Below are 22937 nucleotides of genomic sequence, written 5' to 3' on the forward strand. Positions count from 1 at the left end.
AAACTGCAGGATTCTGTTTAACAGTACGCAATAGATCCTGTAGACTAATGTACTTTCAGATAATGATTTGCACATGCTGGTATCATCATTGGAAATGGGAAAATTCACAATTTGTTCAATTAGACGAGTGTGTTTCCACAAACCCCTGACAACCAGGCGCTGGCTGATCTAAACAGACCGATGTTGCGATACATGCAATTGCGCAATCTGAGAACATGGTCATGTTCTGCTGTTGTTCACCCTGTAGTGTCTAGTGACAGATAGGGCAGCATGTTTCCTAACTGTTTCTGCAGCAGGTTACATTTTGACAGGGGTTGGTTGTTAGCCCTTCCCCCTTAACGTGCTCCAGGCACCACCATTTTACGTCCCTTCTGCCTTCAAAAAGACGGGTTGCAGCCCCGACCGAGATGTCCTGTCCCAGGATTTGAACCGGGGTCTCCCAGTTACCACCTTGGATCCAGAAGCTCAACTGTGAGGCTGCTACCAGCTGAGCTACAGGGACATCCCTAAGAACATGGTCATATTGTTGTTACAAACTGAGTCAAAACATCTGAATAAGAAACAATCTTTACAACATTCCAAATTATAGAGCAGACAATCTGGCTGAATCGAACCGTGTAAATTGTAGTAGACGTGGGAAAATCGCAAATATATTGTGTGCAATATCTTTATGATTATTTCATCCCTCAATCTCGCACGGCACAGGGCAAACCACAGATGTGTCTGATAACCTTTGTCACGAATGTTGTGATCACAACAACCTCAAGTATACTAGTAATTGGCCCAAATCCCAAGTGCTTTAGAAGTCAAACAGACGCCGCATTAGATTGCAGCAGCCTAATGCGCTGTTGATTCAAAGTAAGTGCTGTCAGCATAACGTGTTGAAACATGAAGATTGGGTTCCGCTTCTGCATGTAAAATGAATCATCAGGTAGTTGACACACGTTGGTACGCTCCAAAACATTATAACAACATTGGACGGCAAATTCGCGTTTGTGAAGTTCTTTCATGCCCCAATTAAGTAGCTATGTGCCAATGTATATTATCATTGTCATCTGTTTTAAAACAATTGTAGCGAACTATACACAATTCAGGGCAAGACCACCATGTTTCCCACCTGCATATGCAAAGTTTGCACTTGTAAAAATACTGTATGTAACAAAGATTGTGTTCTTTTTTACAATTGCTTCAACCTTACAACATCACTGCAGTTCGTAATCCATCATTATTCTGCAATTGTTCGAGTGAAGATGGTGTCGTACTTTAGTTACAAGACCAAATGCTATTACTTAAGTCATTTTATTTGTCTATGTAAGTTGTAATTTTTTTTCAGAGGTGATGTTTGATATTAGCTACTGCTAGAGCGCATCACTTCTGTGTCCTGTGTATTCTTCAGTTGTTTAACTAAAATATATATTTATATGTAAAAAGTGAAGATAAAGAAGAATCGCAAGGAAAACGCATCAATCTACTGAGAGCTATACCGCATGCCGTGCTGTATCCGTGGAGACGGCTCTAGCGCAGGAAAGATGCCGGCTGATTACAGTACTTCGCCGAGCAAAATGTCACCGACTGTTAACTTTGACGTACGGCTTCATCTTTGATAGTGAATTTGCCTGGCACCTGTCATGATTCCAACATTTCAAACTGCATTACCGATATGGTGTCGACCTTTGTAAATTTCTCAAGCTTTAGAAAATTTGATCTTCAGCGAAAAAACTCTCACTGTAACGTTACGTCTATATGAGAACAAAGATTTACCGCTCCGAGCTCGGATTTAGGTCGTGCATTACCCTGATTGCTTCCGTTGACCCCAGGGGCGTTTTTAATTAGAAAGGTGGGGAGAGCGGACAACAAACGGGGCATGTGATAAAAAGGTCACAATCTTCCCCACCAACCTCTGCTTGGAGAGTATAGAAAGAGCACATCGACCATTTCCGGACAAGAGACAGCCCGACCACTCTCGGTACGATTTACAACGTCGTTATGTTGAAAACTAGGGAAAACACTGACCTAAGCAGAGACCCAACCATACTGTGGTGTCTGTAAACATGAAAAGAAACTAAAATGAAATGCAACTCATATCCCAATATACGGACCTCGAGTATAATCTGTCATTCGGCTATTCGTGTAACGAAACGGCGTTAGAAATATCGCTTTGCATGATATAATGTGATTTCAAGTTGAACGAATGAACACATTGTTTTGTAGATCAAATCATGCGATAACTTGCACCAATCGACCAACAACCGCCTGTAGAATGGTAAAAGGCTCGGACAATGCACTGCACTTCCCTGACTTGTCATGATATCTAGAACATGTTGATTAGAGATGCAAAAACCTCATTATAATGCATGGTAGACGATACTTATCTTGAGACAGGCAAGGCCACCTGATTAAGAATAGTCAGTCCAATCCCATCGACATGAGATCAACATGTAGCAAGTGATAACCACTAACAAACCAACGATTTTCGTCCGACTCGCTTGTCAGAATGTAGGGCGAGTATGCTAATGAAAACGTATTGATTTTCACGGTGTGATTTTTCGGTCCGAATATGTTTGATTAATACTTGCATTCCAAGATAGCTTTCCTTTAATACAATGACAGTACAGAACAATGATCTGGTCGATTATCTATTCTGTTGTTGGACAGCATTTGAACAAAAGTGGAACAACAGTACGACAATCACGGACAACAGCATGCCGTAAAGAAATAAATGTTAGTTCTTATTCACAATTAAGCTCTGAGTCACCTCTTTGGAAATTGGAGATACCATGATCTTTCCTCCCTTGGTGTGCAGTGTGTATGGTATGCATATGAAGGTAGTAGCCCTATAATTACGTTCATGTTATATGATGTTCATGAACAAACACAAAGCAACCTAATGGGCGCGGATGACACGATGCCGTAGGTGATAGATGTCCGTACTTAAAAACTTACACATTTGCTAGTAACAAAAATACACCTGAAATTTACAATGCGCGGTAGTTCTACCACTTTGGGTCAATTCAACCCATGTGTAAATAATAGAGCTGAAAATATGTTCAAATTCATCTAAAAAAAAGATGACGAAGGTTAGATTACGGGGCACCTTGATGCCAAGCCACGCCCACAGAAACCCCGCGCATCAGTATGATATCCCTATTTCCTTGGATGGTGATGATCGCTCAGTTTTCATCGGTCTCTGACAGACACCTGATTTTCTTGCTGTATGAAAAACATCAAAATCATTTTGGATCAGGTGAGATTTTGATATGTGTCACGAACGGGCGTTATGATGATCCCCGGGTGCAGTAACACGGGCAAGCGTGAAAACCGCTCCACGTAACTAGACCATGTCGGTGACGTGTAACGTTTCACTCGACCTGGCTTGTCGACAACACTAAAAGGGCGGCAGTTTTTCATTAAAAGCGGCAGATTGATAAGCAATTACGACATTTCTGGGCACGTTTCGATACAACAGACCGGGTTTTCAGAGAAAAACTGAATAACTGTGTTTATTTGATGCTCAGTGGAGCAAAACTTGGAGCAATTCTTTTTTGAATACACTAATAAGTTATCATAAAACAGGGAGTTGAGATATTGAGAAATGGTTATGGATACAGTTAACAGAATCATAAATATTCAGGGTTTATACGTGTCAGAATCATGTCCAATTTGTCTTTCAAGATGACCTGCCAATTTCGCTTGATCATATTCGTGATAAAGGACGTCGATATTTTAAGAAAACGATATATCCGTCATATCCGGGGATACAATCACAGTGCAAAATAACAATTCTTTGTCGTTCAAACCCGACTCCTCCTAGGTCCTATCGAATGCTTTTTCTTCCAAAACGTGTGAATCTCCCGTGGGGTGGGGGCGAGTAATTAGAGCTCAAGAGGCATATATACAGGTACTGTATGTAGGTCACATCCCCTCTGGATTTATTCAAACCGCAACGGGTCACTCGTGAGCTGTTAACTCACACAAGCCTACTAGTATGTCTGTACCAGCTCCTTCTACTCCCTTAATCCCTCCAGCAGGGAAATGGGGCCACGAGATATTATACGCCCTGGTTGGAAGACAATACCTGCCGCATGTTAAGATGGAAATATGGATGCCTTACTTCTGCTAGTCACTGTCCTGTTCATAGAACTGTCTTTTTCTGTTCATAGAACATAATTTCAACATCGTAATTTCCATGTAATGGATATAGGGGATTATTTAAGTAAGGCCACTTTCCATGGATGGAGGCCTTTGATTGTCCGTTGAGCGACTAAAGCTGGAGTTGTATGAATGTGGCTTTATGAATTTTGGACGCTCAAAAGTCATTCAACGGTCATTCAATGGTTGCTCAACGGTCGCCGCCTCTGTGGAAAGGAGGCATAAGACCCTCCACAAAACGTACAAATGTACCTTAACGTAAACACAGAATACATAGCACAAACCTCACGCCATATGGTATGACCACGCTTGTCTGCAGCTATTCGTATTACCCGTGTGGTCAGTTTTGCACTTACAATTAATAATGCATGGTAGTGTTATCAAATTTTCATGTTGACCTGTCATTTTAGATATAACAAGCCTCGCGTCCTGTGCGTTATAATGTGTGCCACTGCTATACAGCAACAGCTGCGAGTTTCCATTTTGGTCAATAGTTCACGACAGGTATGAGGTTACATCGTAATGTGATAAACATTATCAGTTGAATGTAGAGCTTTGAAGTAAGTAAATCTTTGCTGTGGAATCGTTGAATCAATGCACCTAATATTATGCATGTTGCCATAGAGTTCTCTACAGTTATCTAATGAATACAGCTTTCTTGACACATCAGAAAGTATAGTGAGTTTCGTGCGGTCAGCTAAAAACTACAAAATAGAAATACAAAATATATCTTTAAAAATTCTAATAGCTAAGCAAAGCAAGCTACATCGGTAATATCACGTTATAATCAGGTAGGACTGAGTGTTTTTTTAGTATCTGTTCTGATAACAAGGCAATCTTAATGCATTTACCTGTTTATCAATTGCGAGAGTTGTCACATCTATTAATTCGAGTAGCGATTTAACACACATTTCAAAGAATTACTTCCCAAGCCTGACGTTTAGCATAAAAATTTATTAAAATTTCAATATGTAATTTCAACGTTTAGAGTAGATGATACCAAAAAATACTTCTTACAACAGCTTCATGCGACATGCTATAGAAACAAATGGTATTCGTAATCAGTACTGTCCTTGGTGCTGAACATAATAACATTATAGAAAATTGCGCTATAAGCCTTTAACCTTGTCAAATCATGTAATTTCTGCCACTTTACTACATCAACATTCTTTCCCTCGTTTCATGTCTATCAGGGATTATTATTAAGCCTTGCATTACCAGATTTCTGTCCATTTGCGTTATGTTAGAAGTTGGAACATAAGTGAAAGATAGACGTATTGCAAACTGTCATGGCGGCATCCCTTTGGTGTAGGATCAGTGATTGACATCTTTAGCCACGTGACCAGAGAGGTCATGACCTTTGACTACGAACAGAGTGCACATAATCCTAAATCTAATTTCGCAAGACTATAGGGGTAATTGCACATTGTGGTAGTGTTATGACAACAATTTCTTCCTCCGCTCTTCAGTGCGCCCTCCTCCCCCGAATTTCTCTCAGACATCAGTGCAGCCATATCCTGCATGGCATATTCTACTTGGGCTGCATTTTCTGCTGATTCTGAAGTCTATCTTAAGGACTTAGCCTGTCTAATATGTTACCTATTATGAGTTAGCTATTAGAATGACCAAGCCCATCAACACGATCTTTGCAAAGCAAGAACAGCTGAACAGAGCATTCTGGTATGAATGATTAATCATTATCATCATCATCATCATCATCATCATCTCATGAATGATTAGAAATCGGAAATAATCCATTTATCCTTGTATTATTTTCAATTGGGGATAAAACTCATACAAAACCACCCGTACAACATATTACCTTTACTGTTGTCGGAATCTCCTCAGCACACATCATCCATTTGGTCCCCCGTAGGGAAAATGTTGCACAATTCTAACATAGTCTAACCAAGGAGGTTTAAACCTCCTTGGTCTAACTAATGTGACCATCACGGGTATGAAGAACGATATCAATTACCTTTTTGACCTGCCATCTCAATCGAGGAGAATCATATTGCTGGTCAATGCTACATAGGCGTTCTGAAAATAGACCCATCAAGTTTCTACACCCTTTTGTATCATGTTAGCTCTGTATCTGATCTTACTTTTTCTCTTTAACGACATTTCATGTCTCCGTCCTGTTACTTTTCCTTCCTCCAATAAAACCTGAAACGTATGGTCCCTCTCCCATTAAGAGCTTCTCAATACCATTCAGGCACTATTAGTTATAGTATGAAAGAGACAAACAGCGTCATTTCAGTTCACAAGTTCAAAAATAACGGTTGTTCCATGACTTTATCACCGTATAGCATACAGCCCCTTCTCTACATAAAGATTTAAATTATGGGTACGTGGAAGGCTTTAAATGAACGTTTTGAATCATAACGGCGCGCCAAAAAGACCAGACATTGTCGCACTTTTGTCTGTCTATAAATAGTCAGTCAGCCTGACATTTGTAGTCTATATTACTTTTGTGCGTAATAAACCCTACGCTATAGCCGTTTGGACGTGCTATCAGAAAGAACGCCACCCAAAACGTAATTCTGTGGATATGTTCTTTTATTCTTCTGATACTTTCCTTTCATTTTATTGATGTTCCTGACGTCACAATACCTGCTGCAGTAATAGATCATTTCCTCGTCTTTTACGAAATGATCTGTGAGGGTGGCACTGCATACGTCAATTTTGCCATTGCGTAAAATTTTATTAAACTTGCCCACATTGCGAATGTTGAACTCGACGCAGACTGGCTATGTGAGGTTTTATCATGGAGGTTTTATCGACTACTTTTAGATTCGTTGATTTGAACGTATTAATAAATGTCCATTGATAGCCGAACTACAATAATACAGCATTACAATAATAAAACAATGTGATTACCCCCCTCCCACTGTGGACATTTTGATGGAAATCCTAATCACATTACGTTGATTGAAACACGACAAAGATCCATTGGTGTTAAGGCCGAATTGCGTGCTAACTCTTCACACGTCCCTTGAGATAAAAACAAGCTCACACGATTACTAATATTCCTAATTTAACTAGCACACAATTTGTCTACGTAAATTTCCCAACCCGAACGCCTCTCTTCATTGTAGAAATAATACATCACATCATTTCAATCCATCATTCATTCACGATAATAACACAATAACGCCAAGATTCCATCAAGAGCATTACAGTGTAACCGGTCTTTTCATTCAAAATTGCATCATACACTTCGCCGTTTCCATATAATTCCATCTCGGCTTGTTAATGTCGCCTCTTATTTGACTTTGACATTCAAGGTCGAATGGAATCGTATTCCTTAACCCTGGGATACGTTTCTGTCTGTGTGAATTCGTATTATTGTTTTCAGCTCCATTTTATTTTCTGATCACATTTTGCTGGTTCATAACGTGTGTTTTTTGGACGTTCCTGCTGGTTGGGTGGACATAGGAATGCCGTAAATCAGATGTCATAATTGTAATTATCTGAACGCTCGTGTCATAAAGTTGATTGATGCGCATGACTGTGATAGAGGCCTGATAGTTAGCATCACGGCTCACGCAGCCGGTTCAAACAGACGACGTACAAACTGCCCAGAATGGTCGAAATGATTCCAGAAAGGAATGTTTGGACGTTATAATTTGGGTTTACTGTTATACTCTCTTGATGTCTACGTGCCTTTGGTTTCATTTTGATATACACCACAGAGTTTCTGGTAGCTTGAACGTAAGGTTGACCTAGCTCGACACGAATACGCGAAATGGCAACCGGTGCATGTTTTGCTGGCAAAATGAGATGAGACAGGTTTGTTGATAAAATGTTTGACTTACGGCGTGAATTTTTCCATCCCCAAAATTGATGTACCCGTTTTGATTACCCAACCAGCCACTCGGACCATCAACCCATCAGTTGTAAACCCCAAATTGCGGACATGTCTCCCATTCAGCCTAATAGAGTAACGGGGCCTGTATATGAACGTCCAGTCTTTTGCCTTTGGGCAGTCTTGCGCTCGGGGTAAAGAATACGTGCAGGATTGCCCAGATTACTGCCTTGCCTTGTTTTAGCCGAGGTAGAGGTGCGCCATCTGACGCTACATTTTTTATTCAGGACGAAAGCGGAGCCTACATTTGTCGCCGGGCGCGTGACTATTCTCACCTGGCGCAGGATTCTGGGATGTGGGGGAGGACAAGGGGAGAAGAGACGAGGATTCTCACCTTGTGGATGATGCTCTCGTCATAGTCCAGGTGTACGGACTCCTGTCGCTGTGTCTCCGGGGGCGCTGGGCGAGGGGCGGCTCCGTTCACCGCCGGCTTGGCCTGCTGGCCCGCCGTGGAAGCTGTCTGCTGCTGCTGCCGGTCCGCCATATTCTCGGTGATCTCATCCGTTAGAGGGAATTAGAGGCTGTAGATGGGGGTTGCCAGCTTGCTCACTTTCGTTTCGTGTATTCTTGCTCTCACCACTTTAAATGACCTCGTGGCTAAGTTATGAATATGACCAAGTTTCCTTGTAATATATAGAGTATATTAATTTCGTGATAAATTTATGCACTATCCTCAATTTTATTCAGTACAGTTTAGAATAGTGATTCTTTCCCAACCGTTGATTTATCTATAAATGAAATTATCCACGACATTTCCGCGTTTGTTTTGAACGTACATTCTATGTACTCATAGAAATAAATGGCGTACTTTCAAATAATGATTTTACTGATGATCTTTTTTTAACATGTTCATCCCTGTTTTCCCCATGCAAGCCCTCACCAGAAGGGCGGGAGTAACCTACCCGCGGCACGTGACGCGGTGTCCTGTGGGGACGGTCCGTAATAACAATCCCTAAAACACCGGGATTCGCCGGAAATGACGACTCGTAGAAATCATCGATCACTAAACCCGCTGCATTCTGGGAACGACGACCCCAACCATCAATCAGGCTTTGAATAATTGATGACGTAGATGTGAAGGACTCGCGCATCCGGAAATAATGGTGTCAGATTACACATGGCTGAGTGTGGACGGTCTTAGCGTTTGCGTGACAAGCTTCAATGGCTTAAGCTGTATCTAGTGTAATATTCAATTCCCTATGTTCCTTCTCTTTAGTCGGAAGACTATTACGCATGTTGTAGTATCCATATATGCGTACTTGGTGTAGGAAACATTTTGGAGAGCCAGCGATTAGAATGTCTCCATAACCTAGTCATTACGCTCCGAAAATTGCTATTGGACTGAAGTGAAGCAACAACGTTATTTCCCTATGAGTAATTTCGCACGAAAAGCAAGCCCCCACCAAACAAGGTCAGAGAAATAGCCATCAGTTTTATGATAGCATTATTGACTTTTTAAAAATGTCTATAAAATAACCTTTTAAACTGACTTTTTACAATGTCATGTTAACATGAAAAAGGACGGACAGACAATGGGGAGCGATATAGCATGTGACTAATCTAGTCTGAATATTGACACTAAATTCTAACTTATTGGGTTCGACTTATTTTTCCGAGACAGTGACATTACATTGTTGTCAAAGACCCGTTCTTTTAATGATAAAATCTATTGTGAACAGAGAAAAAATCAATAGTGGAAAGAAATGTACGACTTGAAAGTTGAGGACAGAAACTCCGTTTAGGTAACAGTGACATTGAAGGGAAAGATATCGTTTGTGGCCAACCGGGGAAGTCGCCACCCCGCGACGTGCTGACAAAATGCAGTCACGTCCTTGTCCCTTTGGTAATTAATGACAAGGAGCTTAAAATGTACTCCTTGGTAATTATCACACCTTCCGCCACTCAACAGCAGTGTTTATTTACTCCTTTGGAACAAACATTTCGGTCTGATCTTCGGTAAATGGTAAAAAGTATCGTTTTTGTTACCATACAAAATCCTATTTGTAAATGGTATTAGCACATTGCGGTCACGTTCGTCGTTTGATGCCGCAAAATTTTCAGGCTGACTGTGACAGATCCAACCACCAACAAGGATCTAAGACAGCCGTTTCCGTAAGAAGACAGCTTGATTTTGTAGGACACATGCACGAGTATACCAAGAATGCCCGAGTTTGCGATCGTGCGACGATCGTACGACGTAGGTGACCGGGCCCTTAAGCACATGTTTATTTCAGAGAGCCAAATTGCGGGGAATAAATAGGTGAGATTACAGCACACTCCTCGCGCGCTCTAAAGCTATTTTATTGCTCTCCACAGACGTGACTCGAAACCTGACAGATCACTTCGCGCGGGACGACCCTGGAATATAGAGTCACCGCGCAGTCTATATCGGGCCAAACGAGTGCGTCACACGTCACACTGGGCGTTTAATCACCACCTGACTACACACTGCGGAGTTTCATCGCTCTTTCCGCGGTCCCCTGACCTCAATTACACCCTCCCGTATGAGGCGCCTGTTGCAGAGCCGAGGTGGCGGTTAGAGAATCACGTGTACCTGTTGGCTTCATCTGCTGGTAAATCTTCATCATCTCTTTTTATCACAAAGCTTCATGATGCTGATGCTGATGATTACAACGATTTAAGATGAAATAGAGAAAACATTGAGAATCTGCCTTCCCGCTAGAAATCTACACCATCATTATCACCCAAGAACAATTCTTTGAAATTGTACAATCATCCTTTCATAATTCTATTGGCCCTTATGTAGCCACATATCTACATCAAATCCTCCTTTGCTTGCTTGCTTGTTAATGACAATTATTCATTTTCCAGATTACTGAGATTTAATATCACAACACTGTATATGATCTTATAGTCATACACTTCCAATGACACCAGGGGTTAAATGGCGGCCAGCAGACCAAAATTTATATCTTTTAAAAATGTTTTTGGTCCGCTTCATTATTTCCACGGTAACGGAGAGGATGAAAATCATGATAAATTGTAACCTTCTAGAATGAGTAGAAAGAGGACTGATGCGAACTGTATCGTTACTATGGCGTTGCCCGTAATGTTTCAGTCAATCGTCTGCGTGGATGAGAAACCCGAAAACGTGAGGTACCTATTGTCAGTACTGTATGAAATGCGACTGCCACGGCCCAGCATAATGTCCTACCTTATCTAACGTAAATATCTCTACTTCTGAAGTACCTTGGCCCTTCAAATTGAAGTCTGTATGATTCTAACACCTTACGAATCGTTGCTTTACTATTTTGGCCATTGATTTTGGCAATACCTGTTGCCTGGATATCTTTCTTATATAATAGGTGCAAATATCTGATAACCAATTTTGCATGACTCTTACACTGCTGCAAGCATCCCAACCAGAACCAGCACGTCTCCCTCGAATTGGTGCCGATGGAGACGACGGGTGCCCAAAGTGTGTGGGTTTCAGATTCGCAACCTGTCATACACCTTAAACAAATCCACGCGAAGGCTACCGTGTCAACCCTCCTCACGCCGATGTAGGAATTGACACGGTCACCATACTCGATCTGCATTTGTATCTGTACTATGTATCTGTACTATGTATCTGCATACGAATAAAGATAATACGAGTGGTTGCCATAGAGATAGAATTTTGTATGAATTGTCACGTTCTTCTGCATGACGTCATGGTTTCTTGACACCACAACAACTGCCGGAGAATCGTGCCATTGGCCTACTTCCAAGCAATCAGTCAGCTTAAACCCTAGCACTCCGACAGTACGGAAGATTAATGATAGTTATAATGCAAAAACGGGAGCTCGATGTTGGGACCTGGTCATAAAAACAGTCACGGGAAGCAAGCAACTCATCATCAGCACATTATAATTCACCACAGAAGATACTTGGTACATCAGGTCTGCAGGAAAAAAAGGTTCTCAAACGACAAGTTGCGCAACAAATATTCAGGACCGTTACAGAAGTCACGGTAACTAACTGTTACACAACATCAATATTCCTGCGTTATGTAACGCAAATATCTCTACTTCTGAAGTACCCCGACCACTCAAATCAAAGTGGATGGTTGTAACTCTGTACGAATCGTCGCTTTTCTATGCACTCAAACAGCATGGATGAGGAACCCACTGAACATGAGGTACCTGTCGCTATCACTGCACAAACTGTGACCGCTGTGCAGCTCCACCCAAACCTCGTCCCCAGGCTGCAGCTGCAAGATGGCGCTGTTACTGCTGGACTGGTACTGGGAATATCCTCTGTTGTGCTCATGCAACCCAACCATCTTTGCACCATTCTTCATTAGACGGATGTAATATCTGGCGTTGGCTACATCCGGTGTCATGCCAGTGAACGTGAAGAAGTAGACGCCCCCGACAGTGGCCACGAACTTCCCCGTCTCCTGGTTGTAGGCCCCGCCCACGTTGCTAAGGACGACGTTATACGTCATCGTCGTGGAAGACGAAGGCTTGTCAAGCCCGGTCGTTCTCCCCACGGAAAACGCCACGACAGGTGGAGCAGGTGGGCTGGTACCAGGTGCTCCCTTCTCACCTGCCGGTCCCTGTTCACCTTTGTCTCCCTTCTCGCCTCTCGGTCCGACCGGACCCAGCTTACCTGGCGCACCGCTCACGCCCTTCTCACCTGGCGTTCCGTCAAGGCCTGAAAATCGTAAAACAGCAGGTCAATGTCGGATAGGTAGCTTTACTATTACATTCCACCGCCCGTTTAACCAAAGCTGGCAGATTGGTAGTCACTAGCCAGGATTCTTAAAAAAGCACTAAACAGAACCTCACAGATTTTGCTGAGTTTCCATTTCAGTCTTGACTCGCTAAACTCCGTACCTCTGTGTCCCATGTCCCCTTTAGGCCCGACAGGCCCGGGCGCGGCCACCACCGTGATGTTCTGGTTGTTGTTGAACTGTTTGGAGCAGGAGCCCTCCTCTACCTCCTGTTCGGCATGAGTCTGGATCATCAATGTGCCGAGGACGAGAACAGCAACCAGCAGTCTCGTCAGAGCCATTTTGATGTGTTTCAACAGGACAGAAGCCAAAACGTGTCGGTGCTGCTTGTAATGAGAGTTAAAACTGTCTAGACTGGTTCTCAAGTGTTCCGCGATACTTGTGAATCTTGGTAACTCATGTTTGTCGAGTCATTTGGTCTTGGTCACTTGAGAATGTGTTCATAATAAATCAAGAGAGAAACAAAGCCATGAAACGTTTTGTCAATGTCATATTGAAGTGATGTGAGTCTTTTGTTATTTTGGTCGTTGGTTTTGGAAAGGCCACAAGACATAAAAGGTGCAAGCATTTGCGATCTTAACGTTGATGCTAATTTTCTGTGGATTATCACGCTTTTTTGACGTCACGGCTTCTGAACACCATAACATCGGAAGGAAACTTGTGCGGAATTGACCGGCTTATGAGCAATCAGACAGCTTATAAGTACTTTGATAGTATGAATGATTCGCGACGCCTATAAAACGTGATTTTGCGACCTGGTCTTAATCACAAACACTAGAAGATTGTGCGCGATTGGCCGACTTCCAAGCAATCAGCTTAAACCCAACACTTTGACAGTACCGACGCCTATAACACCGAAAACGGGAGGATGGGACCTGGTCATAAACGCAGACACTGGAAGCAAGCAACTCATCATCAACACACTTTAATTAACTACAAAATGCAAATGGTAACATTACATCAGGTCTGACTATGACAAGACGAGCTATACGGTTCTCAAACAACAAGTGGCACAACACATATTCCTGAAGTCCGTTACAGAAGTTACGGTAACTGTTACACAACATCAATGTTCTTACGTTATGCAAGGAGGTTAAAATAAGATTTGTGTTATGTAAAACAAATATCTTTACCTCTGAAGTACCTTGACCTCTCAAATCATAGTGTGTATGATTCGAACTCTGAACGAATCGTCGCTTTTCTATACACTCAAACAGCGTGGATGAGGAACCCACTAAAAGTCAGGTATATGTTGCCATTGCTGAACAAACTGCGACCGTGACCGTCCAGCTCCACCCAAACCTCGTCCCCAGGCTGCAGCTGCAAGACAGCGCTGTTACTGCTGGACTGGAACTGGGATTGTCCGCCGTTGTGCTCGTGCAGACTCACCATCTTTGCACCATTCTTCATCAGACGGATGTAATAGCTGGTGTTGGCTAAATTCGGTGTCTTACCAGTAAACGTGAAGAAGTAGACGCCTCCGACTGTAGGCACGAACTTCCCCGTCTCCTGGCTGTAGGCCCCGCCCACGTTGCTAAGGACGACGTCATACGTAACTACCGTGTGGGACGAAGGCTTCTCAAGGCTGGTCGTTCTTCCCACGGAAAACGCCACGGCAGGTGGAGCAGGTGGTCTGGTACCAGGTGCTCCCTTCTCACCTGCCGGTCCCTGTTCACCTTTGTATCCCTTCTCACCTCTCGGTCCGACCGGACCCAGCTTACCTGGCGCACCGCTCACGCCCTTCTCACCTGGCGTTCCGCCATGGCCTGAAAATCGTTAAACAGCAAATCAATGGCGGATCGGCAGATTTGCTGTCACAACCGTTTAACTAATGCTTCTAAGAAATTGTTATCGGTAGTTTCAAGGGTACAAAACGCGGTAAATCAATCATTTTCTTCAATAAAGTTCAAGATGTATTATCTCAGCCTTAACTTTCCAGTTTTAACTTGTTAACTACGTACCTCTGTGTCCCATGTCCCCTTTAGGCCCGACAGGCCCGGGCGCGGCCACCACCGTGATGTTCTGGTTGTTGTAGAACTGTTTGGAACAGGAACCCTCGTCTTCCTTTTCCTCTTCGGCAAGGGTCTGGATCATCAATGTGCCGAGAAGAACGAGAACAGCAACCAGCAGTCCTGTCTGAGCCATTTTCATGTGTTTCAACAGCAAAAACGTGTCGGTTCCTCTTGTAGCGAGAGTTAGAACTGTCTGGACTGGTTCAACAGTATTCTGCGATACTCACGCACCTTGGTAACTCATGTTTGTCGAGTCATTGGGATTGGTTACTTGAAAATGTGTTCAAGATAAATCAGAAGAAAAATGGCTGAATAAAGCCATTAAACTTTCTGTCAATAATTCGATATTGAATGATAAGCGCTTTATTTAATTAATTTTTTAATATTTTGGTCATTGGTTTTGGAAACAACATGCGGTTGCTTGGATATTTGTCGAGACATAAAAAGTGCAAATATCTGCTAACCAATTTTTTTATGAATTGTCACGTTCTCCTGACATCATGGTTTCTTGACACTACAACACCTGCCGTGCCATTGGCCGACTTCCAAAAATCATTCAGCTTAAACTTCGACAGTACGGATGATTAGCGATAGTTTTAATACAAAAACGGGATGTTGAGATTTAGTCGTAAAAACAGACAATGGAACCAAGCAACTAACATCAACACATTTTAATTCACTACAGAAAATAATTGGTACATCCGGTCTGCAGACAAAGGACGAGCTATACGATTCTCAAACAACAAGTTACGCAACAAATATTCCGGACCGTATGGTAACTGTTACACAACATCAATGTTCCTACGTTTGTAACGCAAATATCTCTACTTCTGAAGTACCTCAACATCTCAAATCAAAGTGTGTATGATTCAAATTCTGAACGCTTTTCTATGAACTCAAACAGCGTGGATGAGGAACCCACTAAACGTGAGGTACCTGCCGCTATCACTGTACAAACTGTGACCGCTGTGCAGCTCCACCCAAACCTCGTCCCCAGGCTGCAGCTGCAAGATGGCGCTGTTACTGCTGGACTGGTAATGGGCTTGTCCACCGTTGCCTTCATACAGACGGACCATCTTTTCAGCATTCTTCATTAGATGGATGTAATAGTTGGTGTTGGCTACATTCGGTGTCATACCAGTAAACATGAAGAAGAAGACGCCTCCGACTGCGGCCACAAACGTCCCCGTCTGCTGGTTGTAGGCCCCGCCCACGTTGCTAAGGACGACGTCATACGTCACCACCGTGGGAGACGAAGACTTCTCAAGGCTGGTCGTTCTCGCCACGGAAAACGCCACGACAGGTGGAGCAGGTGGGCTGGTGCCAGGTGCTCCCTTCTCACCTGCTGGTCCCTGTTCACCTTTGTCTCCCTTCTCACCTCTCGGTCCGACCGGACCCAGCTTACCTGGCGCACCCCTCACGCCCTTCTCACCTGGCGATCCGCCATGGCCTGAAAATCTTAAACAGCAAATCAATGTAGGATCGGCAGATTTGCTGTCACAACCGTTTAACTAATGGTTGTAAGAAATTGAGATTGCTAGTTTCAAGGCTACAAAATCCCGGTACATCAAGCATTATCTTCAATAAAATCAAAGATACACTACTATCTCAGCCAAAACCTTCAGACATGCCAGTTTTAACTTGTTAACTACGTACCTCTGTGTCCCATGTCCCCTTTAGGCCCGACAGGCCCGGGCGCGGCCACCACCGTGATGTTCTGGTTGTTGTTGAACTGTTTGGAACAGGAACCCTCGTCTTCCTTCTCCTCTTCGGCAAGGGTCTGGATCATCAATGTGCCGAGAAGAACGAGAACAGCAACCAGCAATTTCGTTTGAGCCATTTTTACGTGTTATAAGATTCAAAATGTGCCGATACCGCTTGTGGTGAGGGTGACAGTTGTCTGGACCGATTCACAGGAGTTGCTCTGATGTTTACTACCAACGATGGTAACTAATCAGTATGCTACTACTACTATTGTTTGCCGTGGAATAGAGTCAATGCTCTTGTTTACTTGAGTACGCGTTCTGATTGGATAAGGAATATAAAGGCTTTGCCAATGTCTTGTTGAGATGACGTTAGTCAATTGTGTTATTTTTTTTCCAACTGGCGTGGTGACATCTGTTGCCTGGGTTCATACAATCACCTGTCGAATGCTTGGAGTTAGAGAAGGCTTAATTAGCCGTGTTTTACGAAGCCGTGGTTCGTGTGCACTTGACTGTGTTACGCCGAAGGCACAGCTTCAGATACAGGTCCTAAAGCTTCCTCATACTTAATCGTCTAACACATCTCAAGAGATACAACACGGTCTTCTTGCGTCTTTGCTCCCTCACACGACCAAAGATTTCAGTTCGAAAGGGCGCGGGCAGCAATGTTATGTTCCGGTGTGTGAGGACCTGTATACATACAATGTTGAATGTACCAACAAGAGTACCGCTGTGCAAACTAGTGCCCATAGCGATCATTATTCAGTTCAAGACCTCATGACAGCAACTGACTCGTTGATATTTGCAGGTAATATATCTTAACGCTGGTTGTAGCTAGTGGTTGATTTGAGGGGGGAGCATTGCGACATTAACCGTGCCCTTTGATTGATCTGTTTCGACGGATATAGATGGGCTGGTTTGATTACTAGTCTCTTGACTTGAGCCAAAGAAATATCTATCAGTAGTTGATCAAACTGTGTGGACTGTGAGGATAGGTGACAAAACATGAAACGTCGGTTATCTCCAATATTGACATCATAATTTTCATTACAACTAGTTAACTATTTGGACAAGAAAGCCTTGAACACATTTAAAAAACACATTTTATTCAAGCCTACATTTGCAATCAATTGCAGTTGTCAAGACACTAGCTCTAACTCTGTATAACCAAGAACATCACAAAAATACCACGTTACCTACAACATGGAAATATTTTGAGCTTTATTGAAAAACGAAAATAGCTATCTATTTCTATGCAACCAGCAACTTTGGACAACACAGCACTTCTAACACAAAGTCACAAGACCACAAATGTTCTATTCTATGTATGTATCTATATAGCTATCACTTTAAACATGCCTCAGACATAACAGAGTGCATTGTTCTCATTGAAAACATGAACATTTTATTTGAAAAACAGATTCTATTCAAGCCCATATTTGCAATAGAGTTCAGTTGTAAGGTCAATGGCTTTAACTCAATGTAACCAAGAACATCATAAATTCTACATTGACTCCAGGGCCGCAGAGATTCTATTCTACGTATATATAACGCAAACATCTATTACTTAAGGCATGTGTCTTCTAAAAGCAAAGTGCAGTTAAAACATTACAGGACAAATGGTTTTCCTCGATCTTAACCTCAAACAGCGTGAATGAGGAACCCACTAAACGTGAGGTACCTGTCGTCATTACTGTACAAACTGTTATCGTATCCTTTCAGCTCCACCCAAACCTCGTCCCCAGGCTGCAGCTGAAAGATGGCGCTGTTACTGCTTGACTGGTGCTGACGTCGTCCGCCGTTATTCTCATGCAGGTTGACCATCTTCTCTCCGTTTTTCTTCAGACTGATGAAGTAGCTTTCACTAGATGCCCATAGTGACATACCGGTGAACGTGAAGAAGTAGACGCCTCCGACCTCTGCCACAAACTTTCCCGTCTCCTGGTTGTAGGCCCCGCCCACGTTGCTAAGGATGACGTCATACGTAACCACCGTGTCCACCCCAAGACCTACAATTGCAAGGCTGGTGGTTCGCGCCACGGAAAACGCCACGACAGGTGGAACGGCCAGGTTGCCAGGTGCTCCCTTCTCACCTGCTGGTCCCTGTTCACCTTTGTCTCCCTTCTCACCTCTTGGTCCGACCGGACCTATCTCACCCGGAGCTCCTCTCGACCCATTTTCACCTGGCTCACCTTTCTCACCTATAGGACATAGAGAGTGCAAACATTTTAGTACAAAACCAATCAACAAAACCTCATCTCTAATCATACGAAGATTGAGCTCTATACCCATAACACGAGACGGCGAGCAATCGTTGAGCAAATATTGAGCGACCATTAAGTAGTTTGAATGAAGTCCAGTAGTAAGGAAGCGCATAGTGCAAAGATTTTGTGCGTTTCTGTGTGTGTGTGTGTGTGTGTGTGTGTGTGTGTGTGTGTGTGTGTGTGTGTGTGTGTGTGTGTGTGTGTGAAACGTTTACGTCATGGATCATATTCAATCTATAAAGTCATAGGTCATACAAACCCACTGTTGATCGCTCAACTGCCTCCATCCAGTGGAAGGTGAGTCTTATTAAGAACGATATGATCGCTGGGCAGCAATCCCCACCAGCAGCGTGTAAATCGGACTCGGTATTAGAATCCCCGAATTTTGGGGTTTCACCTTACAACAGAGAAGCGGGCCGCAGGATCGCTTTCCCCCGGCGCAACAGCACGCTACATTATCTCAGAGCTAACGTACCAAACAGCAATGCTACAGTTATCCGGTAACTCTTACTCTATAGCAGTACTATTGTTTAACTCCGTACCTCTTGGCCCCATGTCCCCCTGTGGTCCCACAGCCCCGGGTGGAGCCACCACTGTGATGTTCTGGTTGTTGTAGAACTGTTTCGGACAGGAACCATCCTCAACACGTACCTCCTCTTCAGCGAGGGTAGGGATGACCACGGGTCCAATCAGAGTAAGCACAGCAACAGCGAGGAGCGCTCGGCTTGTTCCGACCATTTTGATGCGTGTCGCTTGTAGTGAAGGCAAAGTTAACTGCTTGGGCAGGGGACTATTGTGAGGGCAGGCGCCCAGGTGTGGAGGTGATATTTGCCGCGTTACGCGTTCTCTCGTCATGAAACCAAAGCCCCATTGTTTTCCATCCCAACACATCTTCTCCATGTTACTCAGCAACGCAAGAATAAACAGTAGTAATCAACAACATCTTTTTTTAAATTGCATGTTGTTACTATACATTAGGATGACATTAGGATTAGGGTCAACGTCACATGACCATGCTTATCTAGATTTATAGCATCGATCACTCTAAACATGTCTGTCCTCTTCCTTCTGATGTAAATGATTAGCTTAAAAGTGACCTCAGAAATGGCTAAGTAGGAAATCGTATTGCATTGCTTATCATGGTTCCTCAGCAGTGTCCAATGATTGTGCACGCGGGCTACGAGTTCTACAGAAAGGTGTGGTTGGAAACTGGAAAACACGACGAAACCATGGAGCAGGTAAGCAAACAGCAATTGTTGAACATCAGGATCTGCCACTTAATAGAGAAAGATGAATAATCATCATATACGCGAAGAAACTCCAGCTCATGCTCTCCTTTCTACCATTTGGTAAGGAGCATCTTCGTCATTCGTAATTATTTACGTTGACAAAATGAGGCGGACGAGTTACGGGTGAAGATCGAAAAACACGTCCACACACCTCTTAGACTTACAATAACAGAGCCTTTTGTAAACGTATACATCTTTAGAATCGTTTGCCAGTTATTATTGACACCTCAATTGCTGCTGAGCATTGCTGATTAATGATAAGTTATACAGATTTAGTTTCCCGTCTCAGGGTACTTGGTAATGTACAACGGAAAGGCAGCTGCCGCAGAGTTGCAAAAGTCTAGTTGCCATGCGCACGATGACTGAGTGTGAGGTAAAACAGTAAGAAAGGCAATGTCAAATAATCACGCAAAATTTAGTTACCATTATTTAATTATGATTACAAAATTATCAATTTCAGACCTACGTATGTAAAATTTCGTGCTGCAAAAATATACCAACCATACAAGTGTCGGAAGAATCATGAAACACGCTTTGCTAGCATATCGTATTGTATAACGAAGGGAACCTGAAAACTAAGAGTAAAATTCTACTAATATGATCAAGCCACAGAGATGTAAGTCCTTTGCAATAAGCGACTTTTCACCCCTAAAAGGTGATGCATATAATTTCCAATGTTATAATGTTATCCATGCGTTCACTACTTCATGGAAATTTCCCAACAGCTTTCACTATTTTGAAAAGAGTGTGAATAGACTATAGAGATGTGTACAAGATAACATATAACGTTACTAGTATGCCATTTGACATTTGTTACACAGCGTAAACTATTGAACCATCATACATCTCCGAACGGGTCGGCTGGATTAAGTCATCTAATGAGGAGATTTAGAGAATGAATTCTTCAAAGGCGCGATAATGAAAGAGGTGGATTACTAGATTTGTCATGTCCCACTTTCTCTTAATCAGCGTGCACGAGGAACCCCGAGAACGTGATGTACCTGTTCCCGTCACTGTACAGAACGTACCCGCTCCACAGCTGGACCCACACCTCGTCCCCGAGCTGCAGCCGCAAGAGGGCGCTGTTACTGCTGGACTGGTGCATCTCGTAGGCGGGGTTGCGGACGTGGAGGCTGGCGATGCGCTCGTCGTTCTTCATCAGAGACACGAGGATGCTCGCGCTGGCGGCGTACTCGGTCATACCTGTGAACGTGAAGGAGTAGATGCCCGACGCGGCGGGCGTGAACTTCCCCGTGCGAGGGTTGAAGGCGTCGCCTTCGTTGATGTGAACGACGTCGTAGGTCACGGCGGTCCCCGTGAAGACTTTGGACGTGCGCGCGGCGGAAAACGCCACCACGGCCGAGGAGGAGCTGGAGGAGTCGCCGGGAGAACCTTTAGGACCCGCCGGACCTCGCTCTCCCTTACTCCCTCTCTCACCTGCAAGTCCGCGTTCACCTGGTGGCCCAAACGGACCCAGTCTACCCGGGATGCCTCGCTGTCCCTTCTCGCCGGGTACACCAGGCAGACCTAGGGCAACAAAGCTCACATATATCAGAAAACCTGTGCCAGATTTTCCATATCTATATACACACACACTCAATGGTGGTAAATTGTTTCCTCTCACTGGAAAGTACCAAACTACACTCATATAAACTTTGCACTCAAACTAGGTATTTCGGACGAAGGTGAATAAGGATAGATCCTATCCCCCCTACTAGTAAGGTCAATTCAAGCCCCTTTCTCGGTGTGACTACGTCTTAATACTCGAACTGTCACTGTTCAAAAGTAACTCAGAGTCGATAGAGAAAAGCTGGTGCTGCTGTTCTCGTTTTGGTCGCACACAAATATGATCAAGTATGTGATACAAGTAATCCATGCACCATATTCAGGAGCAAAGAATTTCAATAGTTGTAAATATATATTCTTTTCTAGGTATGATTCGAACTGACTTATGAATGCTGGACTACTTACCCCTGGGTCCCGCGTCTCCCTTCTGCCCGTCCTGTCCGGGGGAGGCCACCACGGTGATGTTGTGGTTGTTGGTGTACTGTTTACTGCACGTTCCTTCCTCCTCCCTGGCCACTGTCACGTCGGCAAGGGACGGTGGCAGCACGGTATAAGCCAGCCCTACACACACGGTAAGCATGCCAACAAACGGAGAAACCATGGCGGCGCTTTACAAGGAGTAGGATTTGGCAGATTTGAGTCCGGCTCCTTCACCGGATGAGTTGAAAATGATGTAACGCGAACTACGCTCCAGATTTTTTACCCCAAACTAATTCAAAATTTCACGCGAGCATGTAGTAAGTCGCAGCTGTCGACGGCGATATGTTTTCCATCAAACTTTTACCACCCGAATGCGTCATAGTTGAGATGCAGAGTGTGGAGTCCCACGGCGGGCGTATCATCGGGCAAAAGTAAGATGACGTAAAAATTTTTTTTTACCTGAATACTTTGTTCGTATATTCTTAAAGGCACCCAGAGCATTTTATGAGGCTTGAGAACTGGAAATATTCTAGTTGCTGTAATCTTTATGAAATTGACATTTAATGCCACTGTTTACCACATTTGCGTGCGGATTTCTTATCAAAAGTGCTCAAAAGCGGCACAAAAATAAAATACATGGTAATCTTTTAGTTTCACGCGCCTAGTGTAGATAGACCGATAGCATAGCCCCGCCCACCTCCGTCAAAACGTAGAAATGCAAAATTAAAACATAAAAATGCAAATATTTGACGGACATGCAGTCACTCTCTCATTGGTCGAACCGCTAATTGTGTTGGACAGTCAGGATCAGTCTATTAGGGCTTGGCTTTTCTATCAGTTCTCACCACACAACGACATCATATCTTTCCTCCTTTAATGTCGATATGTAATGGTATAGTGTTATTGAAACTTAGTAGGAATGACTAGA

The 22937-nt window shown here is 43.5% G+C and overlaps 5 protein-coding genes across 5 annotated transcripts in view; all 5 read right to left on the bottom strand.

Moving 5' to 3' along the window:
- LOC136440043 (ras-related protein Rab-37-like) overlaps positions 1-8517 on the bottom strand; it is a 62629-nt gene extending 54112 nt beyond the window's left edge. Inside the window, exon 1 of the mRNA XM_066435808.1 lies at positions 8352-8517. Coding sequence (XP_066291905.1) covers positions 8352-8501 — 150 coding nt within the window. The 5' untranslated portion in view covers positions 8502-8517. The remainder of the gene's footprint in view (positions 1-8351) is intronic.
- Positions 8518-12052: 3535 nt separating this feature from the next.
- On the bottom strand, positions 12053-13075 carry LOC136440793 (complement C1q tumor necrosis factor-related protein 3-like). The gene is made up of 2 exons (XM_066436902.1): positions 12859-13075; positions 12053-12676 (listed from the first exon to the last, which is right to left on the bottom strand). Exons 1-2 carry the CDS (start codon positions 13034-13036, stop codon positions 12123-12125), a joined length of 732 nt encoding a protein of 243 aa, XP_066292999.1. The 5' UTR covers positions 13037-13075; the 3' UTR covers positions 12053-12122.
- A 609-nt stretch (positions 13076-13684) lies between these two features.
- On the bottom strand, positions 13685-16755 carry LOC136440561 (uncharacterized). Its single transcript, XM_066436631.1, has 5 exons — positions 16424-16755; positions 15670-16217; positions 15467-15473; positions 14717-14989; positions 13685-14521 (listed from the first exon to the last, which is right to left on the bottom strand). The coding sequence occupies exons 1-5, from the start codon at positions 16605-16607 to the stop codon at positions 13965-13967; spliced, it is 1569 nt and encodes a 522-aa protein (XP_066292728.1). The 5' UTR covers positions 16608-16755; the 3' UTR covers positions 13685-13964.
- An 807-nt stretch (positions 16756-17562) lies between these two features.
- LOC136440808 (complement C1q subcomponent subunit A-like) lies at positions 17563-19598 on the bottom strand. The gene is made up of 2 exons (XM_066436928.1): positions 19277-19598; positions 17563-18671 (listed from the first exon to the last, which is right to left on the bottom strand). The coding sequence occupies exons 1-2, from the start codon at positions 19587-19589 to the stop codon at positions 18112-18114; spliced, it is 873 nt and encodes a 290-aa protein (XP_066293025.1). The 5' UTR covers positions 19590-19598; the 3' UTR covers positions 17563-18111.
- Positions 19599-20424: 826 nt separating this feature from the next.
- Positions 20425-22190, bottom strand: LOC136440562 (complement C1q tumor necrosis factor-related protein 3-like). The gene is made up of 2 exons (XM_066436632.1): positions 21995-22190; positions 20425-21550 (listed from the first exon to the last, which is right to left on the bottom strand). The coding sequence occupies exons 1-2, from the start codon at positions 22188-22190 to the stop codon at positions 20985-20987; spliced, it is 762 nt and encodes a 253-aa protein (XP_066292729.1). The 3' UTR covers positions 20425-20984.
- Between the last annotated feature and the right edge of the window lie 747 nt (positions 22191-22937).

This window comes from Branchiostoma lanceolatum, chromosome 8 (assembly GCF_035083965.1).
Source record: "Branchiostoma lanceolatum isolate klBraLanc5 chromosome 8, klBraLanc5.hap2, whole genome shotgun sequence".
NCBI lineage: Eukaryota > Metazoa > Chordata > Leptocardii > Amphioxiformes > Branchiostomatidae > Branchiostoma > Branchiostoma lanceolatum.

What these genes read in the sequence shown, in the direction of transcription:
- LOC136440561 (XM_066436631.1), bottom strand. Translation starts at nt 16,607, where the DNA reads ATGGCTCAAACGAAATTGCTGGTTGCTGTTCTCGTTCTTCTCGGCACA. An exon ending in AGGGGACATGGGACACAGAG is followed by an intron (nt 16,218 to 16,423) that starts GTACGTAGTTAA and finishes TAAGATTTTCAG; the next exon opens with GCCATGGCGGATCGCCAGGT. An exon ending in AGGGGACATGGGACACAGAG is followed by an intron (nt 14,522 to 14,716) that starts GTACGTAGTTAA and finishes AACGATTTTCAG; the next exon opens with GCCATGGCGGAACGCCAGGT.
- LOC136440808 (XM_066436928.1), bottom strand. Translation starts at nt 19,589, where the DNA reads ATGACGAGAGAACGCGTAACGCGGCAAATATCACCTCCACACCTGGGC. An exon ending in GGGGGACATGGGGCCAAGAG is followed by an intron (nt 18,672 to 19,276) that starts GTACGGAGTTAA and finishes TATGTCCTATAG; the next exon opens with GTGAGAAAGGTGAGCCAGGT.
- LOC136440793 (XM_066436902.1), bottom strand. Translation starts at nt 13,036, where the DNA reads ATGGCTCTGACGAGACTGCTGGTTGCTGTTCTCGTCCTCGGCACATTG. An exon ending in AGGGGACATGGGACACAGAG is followed by an intron (nt 12,677 to 12,858) that starts GTACGGAGTTTA and finishes TACGATTTTCAG; the next exon opens with GCCTTGACGGAACGCCAGGT.
- LOC136440562 (XM_066436632.1), bottom strand. Translation starts at nt 22,190, where the DNA reads ATGGTTTCTCCGTTTGTTGGCATGCTTACCGTGTGTGTAGGGCTGGCT. An exon ending in GGGAGACGCGGGACCCAGGG is followed by an intron (nt 21,551 to 21,994) that starts GTAAGTAGTCCA and finishes TTGTTGCCCTAG; the next exon opens with GTCTGCCTGGTGTACCCGGC.